The sequence below is a fragment of the Berghia stephanieae genome, chromosome 1 (assembly GCF_034508935.2).
Source record: "Berghia stephanieae isolate SIO BIC M18660-M18661 chromosome 1, UCSD_Bste_1.3, whole genome shotgun sequence".
Classification (NCBI taxonomy): Eukaryota; Metazoa; Mollusca; class Gastropoda; order Nudibranchia; family Aeolidiidae; genus Berghia; species Berghia stephanieae.
The window spans coordinates 5,619,076-5,629,883 of NC_088360.1; the positions used below are offsets into that span (position 1 = coordinate 5,619,076).

Here is a 10,808-nt window from a genome sequence, read left to right on the forward strand (position 1 = left end):
AAACTGTCGAGCACTCTACAGACATTATTCAAGCCAATTCCCCTCATCCATATAATTCATTAACAATATGCATTTAGCTTCATTGGTTCATAAACAACTGTCAACAAGAATTAAGCTATCATTAAAATCAAGGCTTCTTATTATTTCCGGATCACTGCCTTGTTACAATACTGTGCTTGGATTAAATTAAGGCTGACAATTAAATTTACTGTGCAAACATATTCGGAAATACAAAATTTGATTAAATGATATGACCTTATTCAATTCTTAGTTTTCTTCATCCAACCCTAAAGAACTGATCATGCGTAGGTCACATTTAAAATTTTAAAAAGCACATAATATTTTCAAATTCAAAAACATTCTCAAGTCATTTATATATCATGGGAAAGGGGAAAAGGGAGAAAAGGGGAGGGGAGGGGGAGGGGGGGGGGGGGGGTAAAGAAGAACATTCATTTCAAAAGATGTGGAATAAAAATTAACAATAAATAAATATCATATCAAATATGTTTATGTATCTTTACTTCACACAATCAGAACATTGTTTAAGTTCATTCATTTCAAATTCATGAATATTTTGCTATTTAATTTTGATGGGGGCTATGTATCTCAATCTGTTGGCACCCAAAATAGCACAAAAATTGATCTAAGGTCAATATTTTGTCTTAAATCAGAAATTTTTTTTTCAAATTCAATGCAACCGCTTAATCAACATTAGACCTATGATAAGGCCAATGACTTATTTTCGATATGTGATCAATCTCTATTTGCAACACTCTCATGAATGAAAGTTCTCAACTTCAACATTTCTTGTAAAGGATGAAAAAAACCAAACCCCAACAAAAAAAGATAAAATCATGCAATTAAATTCATGACTATGTGGCAGAGAATAGCTTAAACTTAAAATGATGACTAATAAACATGTAAAATGAAAACATCACTTTTTTCTAGGCAGATACTGATATTCAGGGTAAATTATCTGAAAAACCTAATTCATGGCCATTTTTTTCACACTTTTCAAATCTGATTGGCCTTTGGTTAGGATATTAATCATATCTGACCGAACTAGCTGCCCCATTGGTGCTTGGTGGACAGAGGACTTAGTAAAAAAAAACAAAAAACAACCTTATTGTACATGAAAATGATGTCAACCACTTTGCTTGTAGGGTGAGTGCTCTAATGACTGACCAAATTATTCTTCTTTATACTTTCAAATACAGATCGCAAAAACAACAACAACAGCAACAACAACACACACAAAAAATCACCAATATCTATTTTTTCAAAGCCTATTGCTATTTTTAAAGATTAAAAAAAAACTTTCTTGATGTAATAGATTTGGGACTAAATTTTATATAATTTTGAAATCTCAAGATGACGCTGTTTCCATGGAGACAGATTGCAATGCTATCGTCTGTAATGTTGAACAGTGCACTTGAATTCCTGTCTCTAAAAGTCAAAGATAATTGCTGTTAAATACTAGTTTCATGAATTGTTTTACACCTTTTTTTGCTTTCCACGGTCCTTGAAGTTTTCTAACTGTTAATTAGATGGACTTAAGTGTGGTATTTAGCACAGTATTTTTCAGAGCTGACCAAAAAAAAAAAAAAAAAATGCGTGTGCGCTGTGTTTTTAGGCCATTATTTTATAAAATAACTGATTTGTTCCTCAATCATTCATATTATGTTAATGGAAGATAATAAACCTCTACAATGTGTACAGATCATTCACAGATCAATCTTGCACTTCAATGCTCTTCCTTTAAAATGTATAACATTTTAGATTTTGACGAGAAGAAAGCTGCTTCAAATAGGTCGTTATCAAAATTACTGACACTCCATTCACTTTCTTTTGCTTTAGTAAGATTTCTTCAACAAAACCTATGATAGCCTTATATGCATTGAATTTTACAATTCTTTCATTGTAGGGAGATTGAATGACCAATCTCTCTTTTCATTCACTTTATAGTGACATTAATTAATGTCTTTGTCGTCAGCTAAAAAATGGAAAGTCACTCATGTTTAACAAGTGTGTCTGACTTGTTTTAACAAATTTACTCATAATAATGCCAAATAGTTTAGCAATTCGTCAAAAAGTTTAGACGCTTTTGAAATTTAAAGTCAAAGGAAAAATTCTCTTTTCTTTTTTTTTTTGTCGCTAACTGAATGTTTGGCCCCAAACAAGGACATTTAATGGGGATAAATTGAATAAATTAGTTTTAAATGTTTGGCAATTAATAATGAGGAGATAAGGGCACAATATTGCTGCTAAACTGTTTTAAAAAGAAACTATTAAATAATATTGAGCAAACATGTGAGAGAATACATTATCATGTAAACATTTTTATAAAAAATGTATATATATGAATATATAATATATATCAAATTTGAGCACAGTGAACAGGAGAACTAATACGCTCCATTGTAAAAGGATATTCTCACAAGTTTCAATTCATCACTCTTAAATTTTACTGACAATCAAATTGATTGTCTGCTTTGGAATGAGCAGTCCTGTAAAATCATCTAAATCAACCTCGTCTGGCGTGGCACCATCGATGGAAAATGCTCTAAGGACATGAACCAAGGCAATCTTCAGCTGTAACATGGCCAGTCTGAGACCAATACACTGACGAGGGCCAAATCCAAAAGGTAGTTGAGCCAAAAAGCTTGATGATGTTTTAGCTTCATCCATAAACCTGTCAGGTTTATAAGTATCAGGATCTTCAAACAAATCAGGATCCCGACAGACATTGTAAATGGGAACAATAATTCCTGCTTTGGCAGGAACTTTAAATCCTTTTAAAGTAGTGCTTTTGTCTGAAATTCTTGATAAATTTATAGCCGGTGGATACATTCTCAGGGTTTCATGTATCACTGCATCCATGTACTTCAGTCTCTGACAGTGCTCATTGCTGACCTCATCCAAATCACCGATGACATCTTCTATCTCTTGCCTCATTTTTTCCTGGACATCTTTGTTCCTGGATAGCTCATATGTCAACCACTGAAGAGTACTTGAAGTAGTTTCATAGCCAGCAAGAACAAAAATAATACTTTGGGCTACAATCTCCTCTGTTGTTAATTTTTTTCTACCCTCCAGATCCTCTGTAGAATCAGCTTCAGCATTGATAAGAAATTGGAGGAAGTCAACATTTTGAAACTGATCGGGATTTGACTTCCTTTGCGATACTATTCTTGTAAGCTGCTCTTCAAAATAATTAACATCATGGGAGTTAAAAAATCCTACATCAAGCATCCTGACAAACCGACTAAGAAATGGAAACATCCCCACAATGCCAATGAAAACTTGAAGAGATTTCTTGAAAGTCACTAATCCTTTGGCATGTTGGTAAAATGATCCTTTTACATTGTTTTGGGAGTCTAATTCCAAACCAAATGCCGTTCCTGCCAGAACATCCAGAGAAAATGCTGAAAAAACAACTTTGGCTTCAGGTTGAGTGCCATCATTTACATGTTTATCAATAGCACCCACGAGCTGGTTTGCTGTAGTATTTATATAATGTGTCAGAAATTTGAGTTTTCCAGAGCTGAAGCTTGGGGACATGATACGACGGATTCGTTTCCAATTTTGCCCCCTAATAAACAAGATGCCCTTTTTCATTATTGGTTGCCAGAGTGCATTGTAGCCTGTAAGATATCTGTCGAAGTAATTATTAAAGTCCTTGACCAAAATCTCTTTCAAAGCTTCAAAGTCTGTCACAATAAGCACTGGATCTCTGAAAAATAGCACACCAAATATTTTCCCATACATTTTGGTCCACTTGTCAACAGCTCCACGCATACCAGTTTGCGGGTCAAATACTTGATGCATGTGTCCAATGAAAGGAGCAGATGGAGGACTGGGGACTCCGAGGTTTTTCCAAATTGTTCCAGGGTATGCACCATATCTGTAGAGTAATACATGTATATTTGTTAATCTTTCTAATAAGGATGGAAATCAAATTATGCAATAGACTTGCACACCCTGTATATGCTAAATTTGGAATCAGAGAATTGAAAAATAATAAACTTGTATTATTTTTAACTGGAATTGGTTTTGTACAATAATTATGAATAAAGAAAATTCTCCTTTTGGTAAAGCAAAAAATAATCAATCTTCTTTTTGTTTAAATTTGTTAAGGATTATGAGAAATATCCAAAATTTGCTGTAATTCTTTTATTTCTTTAAGTCACTGTAATTGGATTTATTATAAATGTTCCTCCTAGTTGATTTTTCTTTTTTTAATCTGTATCACAAGCTTATCAAACTCAATAAACACTTGGTTCCAAATAAAACCATACCCTTCTATTTTTGCGATCATCAAGGGGCTACTGGGTTTTAAATCATGGTGCATTTGGGAGGGGGGGGGAGGGGGGAAAGGGGTAATTTGACAACCCATAATGGGCAAAGTGGTCACTGTTTCTGTGTCTCCTATCTGCCCTGTCATCCATCCTCTCTAAAAGAAGAATTTACATAAACTCAGTTGTCTATTAGTTGTCTATTAGAGACAACAATGGTTCTATTATTATTTACAAACTTGGGTTTGATTTGGTTGAAAAAGTTGGTTCTACACATATGAATGAGATGACAGAGATGACAAGTAAAATGAAATATTAACAAGATAGTCACATTTGTTGTCAATTCTCTGGATACATTTAAGCCGTCATGTTTGGATTTCATAAGATAATCATCTTTTTATTCACATGAGCCTTAAAAAAATCAAAGTTCCAAGCAGATCATGATACCAAAACACATCAAAAATTGAAAAACCCACCCTCTATTTAATTACAAGTGGCAATGGACAATCGATAATAAGACTCGCCCTAACATTTTCCAAATGAGGTCAACCAATCAGATTACTAGTGCTGAGCGTAAATTGGACCAAGAAACTGGATAACCGTTTAAATTCTTATAGCTAGCTATATATATATAATTATCCAAATGAATTATTAAAATAATTGTCCAGATAAGAATTTTTCTTTAGATGATTGGACAAAACTATTCTACCCGGAATGTGGGTCAGGAATGTAGTTAACTGGAATGGTAGCATCAATTGCCAAGGACCTTGACAGTTGGCAAAACGTCAACTACCATGGAGCCATGGTAATTTGTGACCAAAGTCAATTGACACAGGCCACCTCTGGATAATGACACCCCTGAATAACAACAATTCCTGGATAGCTACAGTGACCTCTGAACCTAATTTTTTTGCTTTATATTATTAGTAATAAAAAACCCAAAATAACGACACATGCATTTTAGTAAAAATCCTGTTTAGTGACATTGATATATCAATACTCAGCAGTTGACACTGACGTGTGATACAAAAATTCAAGCCAAGTAGGTAATATGGTTTCTGACTATTGTTATCTCATACTCTTAGACAATAAAAAGCCTACTCACAGCCAAAGAGATCACTTTGGCAGTGACCAATGCTTACCAACCTATTGCTGTTGCCATTGGGACAACAATATCCACTGCTGTCAGATGGCCACTGGCCAAAATTGACCACACAGAGAATCATGCTTCAATTAATAGTTTTAATTTTCTACTTTTTTAAATCATTCTTTTTTCAATAACAAACTTGTTCCTAGACTAGACAATACTTTGTCTATCAAAACCGATGAGTTTTTCTAGAGAGATCAAATGGTTTGATGTAGTGTTTGGCCAAGTGAGATTCTATTTGGCCACTTTCAAATTCGTAATTGACCACAAGGAACTCTGGTGATCTGGCAGCTCTGGTGCTATCAACGGTGCATTACCAATCGCTGACAACCTCCCTGACAAAGTAAGAGGGAATCAAGAATGAAGACATATTTTGATGTATTATCAAATGCTGTTTAATCAAATAAATGTCGGTCCCAAGCCCAGATAAATGACAGAAGGAAAACAGTGTTCAGGCAATGTTTACAATCAAAAGAATGACTTATACATTGGAGAGTGAAAGTGTATCTGGTAAATCTATAGACAACATAAAAAATACACATTCTGACATGATTGGGACGGGTCTTATCACAGGCACTGGTCCGCGAATCGCATCACTATTATCACAGGTCTCACCCCAACCCCTTTTTTCGCCATCTTGAAAACCCCGGAATTATGACACCCCTGGATAACTACATCGCCTAGGACCAAAAATTTATGTCATTGCTCAGGGGTTGCACTGTACTATTAACTGTCATGGAGTACCTAATGTTAATGTCATGGAGTGATGTTATTAATATTAATACTCTCTCTTTCTAACACAGTTTCTCTTCTCTCTCTTTCTCTCCCTCTCTCTCTCTCTCTCTCTCTCTCTCTCTCTAACAGTTTCTCTTCTCTCTCTCTCTCTCTCTCTCTCTCTCTCTCTCTCTCTCTCTCTCTCTCTCTCTCTCTCTCTCTCTCTTATTCAGATTTTCTAAATTGATCATTGATTATTTTGAGTGGCCAATGTGGTAAGAAGGATTTAGCTTTTTTTAATGGTCAAAATAGATTGTTGGCTATTTTGAATGGCTAATGTGGCACTCTAACATGACCTAACAGATTATACTAGATGTCACAAAACCTAATGTAAAACTAGATATACACTCCAGCACAATTTCCTCGAACGCAGTTTCCTTGAACACGTGGTTTCCTCAAATTCATTCAAATGTCCCAGATTTTTTCACTATTATTCTTTATTATCATTCCATTCCTTCCTCGAACAAATTTTTACCTCGAAGACAGTTGTCTCAAACTAATTTCACCCTGCCAAAGGGAAGACTGGAATAACCCAGGTATCAGCCGCAGCACAGCGCTGCAAACTGAGCTAGGGAGAGATGGCTTTGCTAACGGCCACAAAACACGGTGGACATTCGAACATAGTATCTTTCAGGTACGAAGCAAAGACCATACCGCTGAGCCACATTGCCACCCACCCCCTCAATAAAATGTCATGGAAGCAATATACGTTTTCCTCGAATTACAGTTTCCTCGAGCGTTTGTGCATTTCCAAAGGAGTTTGAGGAAACCATGCTGGAGGGTAGGGTATCATGCAACTTGAGCGACAAGTCTACTAATTAACTGCACGAATTCCTGTCTATTTTAATTGGATAACCATATAAAATTTCTTGAAAAATTTTCTGTGTTTTTGCAATTTATATAAAGAGTCTAGTTGTTTAAGTTATACTTATATAATCCAAGTTCCTTTTTTTTTTTTGACTGAATTACTTGCACACCTTTTATAAATAGTTATTGTTCTTATTCAATTCGTGTTTCCTTTCAAAAGAACAAACTATTTTCTGTGCCATCAATGATTTTGTTTATTCACCTTTAAAACACCATTCTCACAAATCTCATTCATCTGTAGTGTTTCATTCATCGTATTTTGTTGATAAAGGGGAAATCCGAAACGTCCACAATATCTGTTCTTGTTTATTAAATTGAAACTTACATACAATTTCACATTGTTATTCACAAACGTCATTTATTAGGAAAGATAAGTTTAAGACATTTGTTGAAAGATATATTTCGTAAATTATAAGGAAAAATACACTAATTAAAATAACTGTGGCAAGTTGGAATAAGCTAAAGTTTGAGACAAAAAATTCTAACGTCTAATTTAGTTAACATTTTAAAGAATTCTATTGATACAGAACTTTCCAACATAATATTTGATTTCGATGAATAATGTAACATGATATTGGATATTATTTGCATGTTGTATATTAATTAATGGAAAATCTTGATTGTATAAATAGTAAAGTTGGTGGACATGCCAAATGAATGTATATAGAGATTACGAATATTGACCATGATTCTGATGATATGATACACATACAGAGAAGAAAGATAAGAAGGAGAGAGAGAGAGAGAGAGAGAGAGAGAGAGAGAGAGAGAGAGAGAGAGAGAGAGAGAGAGAAGAGAGAGGGGGGGGGGGTGGAGAGAGAGAGGACACGATTCCTACCCTTAGAAAGAAAAGAGAGTGGAAATTTGATGTGCAAATCATGTAACTTTACTATAACATAATTGCATGTCATAACATTGTTATATATATATATTATATAAAGATATATACCATATAAAGATATTACTATTTCTGACATAAGCATGAAAGTACAGAGAGATAGAGATAGATAAATAGATAGATAGATAGATAGATAGATAGAGAGAGAGAGAGAGAGAGAGAGAGAGAGAGAGAGAGAGAAGAGAGAGAGAGAGAGAGGGGGAGAGAGAGAGGGAGAGAGAGAGAGAGAGAGAGAGAGAGAGAGAGAGAGAGGGAGGGAGAGAGAGAGAGGGAGAGGGAGTGAGGAGGACCACAAGCTTTCCCTCTCATAGCTTGTGACAGGAAAATAATATAATAATATGGAGTATGATGAGGATGGTGATGGTGTTATAGAGGAATGGTAAAAGTGAAGGATTGGAACGGAAATATTAGGAAGGTTGTTGTGATGATGATGATGATGATGATGATGATGATGATGGTGGTGATGTTGTTGTTGTTGATGCCGATGATGGTGACGATGACAAAGATGTTACTATTTATTACATGTGTGCATATGTGTGAGTGTTATCAATGTCAATATATTGTATTTTTATAAATGCGTAACCAAATAACAAATTGCCATTTATTGAGGACAATAAAGATAAATTATTATTATCATTATTATTATTATTATTATTATTATTATTATTACTATTTTTTTTTCTTTACTAGAGAGCTGCTATCTAGTTAGTTTGTGTCATAGTAGTCTAGATATTTAATACTAAATATTATCAAAAGAACTATGAATGTTGTCTATATATAACTCTGATAAATTGTATCTTTGCATGAAAGTTTCACATCACAGAGCTTAATATAATTTATAATTTAAAGGTTTTTATAACCAAGAAAACTTAAACGATAAGATGCAACTTACATGTATAACAGCACAATGCAGCATACGGTCAGCAGTGCCCACATCGGAACTTCAAGAATGCCCAACAGAATCATCTTTCAACTGTTTTATTTTTCACAAATATTTTCTCTACGCTTTTCACTGCTGTCTTATTGTGTTGCTTGTTTGTTTGTTTGTTTGTTTTTTTATTTAATAATCTATTTCTGCTTCCTGGATGATGATTACTGGACTGCAGAGACTGGATAACATTCAATAATAACGAAAGTTGCAGGGTTGCCAGGTGATTTTTTGTCGTGGGGCCAGATTTTGACAAGAAAAGGACCAAATGAGATGGTTTGGGGCCAAAATACGGAAAATGTTTACTAAATGTTACAGAATGTATATCCGAATACAGATAATCATACAAACATGTGTGAACAATAAAGAGGAGTGAGCTTACGTGCAAAGGGGGGTCGTATGCATGTTGCCAGACTCAGATTGTACATAGCCAAAGGGTTGCCATAACTGCTCTTGGTGAAGGATGGTTGGTGGGTGGGTGGCCTTGGTCCACAAAGTGTACAGTTTTGCCATACCTAACTCCAACAAAATTTTGAAGTGATTACTTCCATTGTTTCAACTTGGGTTACATTTTCCTTATCACAGACCTGAGTGATCCTGTACTTTTCGACGACATCGTGGGTTTCCATAGCTCATGATACTAATTTTGTATATTTTCACCGCATGTCATTCCAATTAATCACAACTTATATGAATGAACGAATAATTCTGAAATAAAGTTCTATTTACGTTTAAATACATTCAAAGTGGAAAAGAAAATAAAGTATTTACATTTAACTTAAATATTCGTTATCCAATCTACAGGAATTGCTGAATGCACTCTTCCTGCTGTTCCTCATCCTTCTCATCTGATTGGGTGTACAACACCTTTGTGTTATGGAGTGCAATCATTTTGCTTGTGGCCACAAAATCTTTACAGCATTTGGATCGTTGCTGAAGATGAGATTTGATCCTGATTATTGCATCAAGACAAAGTACTCCCATTCGGTTGCGGGGCTTTGTTTTTGTGGCCGTTACCAATGAGAAGACACGCTCGATGACTTCATTGCTGCTCGGAACAATGAGGCAATTCATCACATATTGACCTAGCTCTTCAAATCCAGGTGTTTTCATAACTCCAAACCAAAATTTATGGGTGTCACTTGGGAGTCCTGTGGTTTTGAAAGCTTCCACATCTGACCAGTCAATAAAAGTGAGACGTCTGTATTGATCCTCTACCAAATCTGATTTAACCAAATGAAGGAACGGTAAGCTGCTGAATGCAGGTTTGTCCACTTGGTTAAGGACTTTTGTTGGACTAAGCTGACTGAGTCCTTTGAACATATCCTTTGTCGATGGAAGTCTTAGTTTGACTTGCTCACAAGCAACCTCTAACATGGACAGGCATCTTTCTTTTGTGTGACGCACCCTTTCCTCCACACTTTGGCGTTGCTGTTCATTGGCTACAAATTCCAGTACATATTTACTACACTCATTTGTGTACTTGTACCCAAATTCCACGAACTAGGCAGTTCCATTGTTTTTCAACCATAAAGGCATTTGGGGAGTGGGAGGGCGCGGTGTTAAGTGCCGACCGGACGCAACCCCCCTCTCAATTTCCGAACTCCAAGTCATCGCCGTCCGTTGTCAGATTCCTTGCCTCGTGGAATTAATCAGCACTCAGCACTTGCAGAGACAGGTCGAGGAGGGTTTTGGTGCCAGATCAATGTCTCAAACACTCAAATCAGTAATACTACGGATATCGATGTGTGCATGCACATATCAGTTTTCTTGATGTGGATAAATTGAACAAAATTCATTTTGAACTAAAGGCTATGTAGTTGGGTTCGTTTGGGGCAATCACTATCCAAAAGGGGCCAAAAAAGGGCCAAAGGGCCAACTGATATATGGGGGACCAAC

General features: G+C 35.5%; 1 protein-coding gene across 1 annotated transcript; it reads right to left on the bottom strand.

The window, feature by feature from the left end:
* Window positions 1–2,134: 2,134 nt before the first annotated feature.
* Window positions 2,135–9,112, bottom strand: LOC144966553 (cytochrome P450 3A29-like). The gene is made up of 2 exons (XM_078903215.1): window positions 8,874–9,112; window positions 2,135–3,904 (listed from the first exon to the last, which is right to left on the bottom strand). Exons 1-2 carry the CDS (start codon window positions 8,945–8,947, stop codon window positions 2,458–2,460), a joined length of 1,521 nt encoding a protein of 506 aa, XP_078759341.1. The 5' UTR covers window positions 8,948–9,112; the 3' UTR covers window positions 2,135–2,457.
* Window positions 9,113–10,808: the final 1,696 nt, after the last annotated feature.

Coding starts and splice junctions, on each gene's coding strand:
- LOC144966553 (XM_078903215.1), bottom strand. CDS start 8,947: ATGATTCTGTTGGGCATTCTTGAAGTTCCGATGTGGGCACTGCTGACC. Junction 3,905..8,873: donor TGCATTGTGCTGTTATACAT/GTAAGTTGCATC, acceptor ATTACTCTACAG/ATATGGTGCATACCCTGGAA.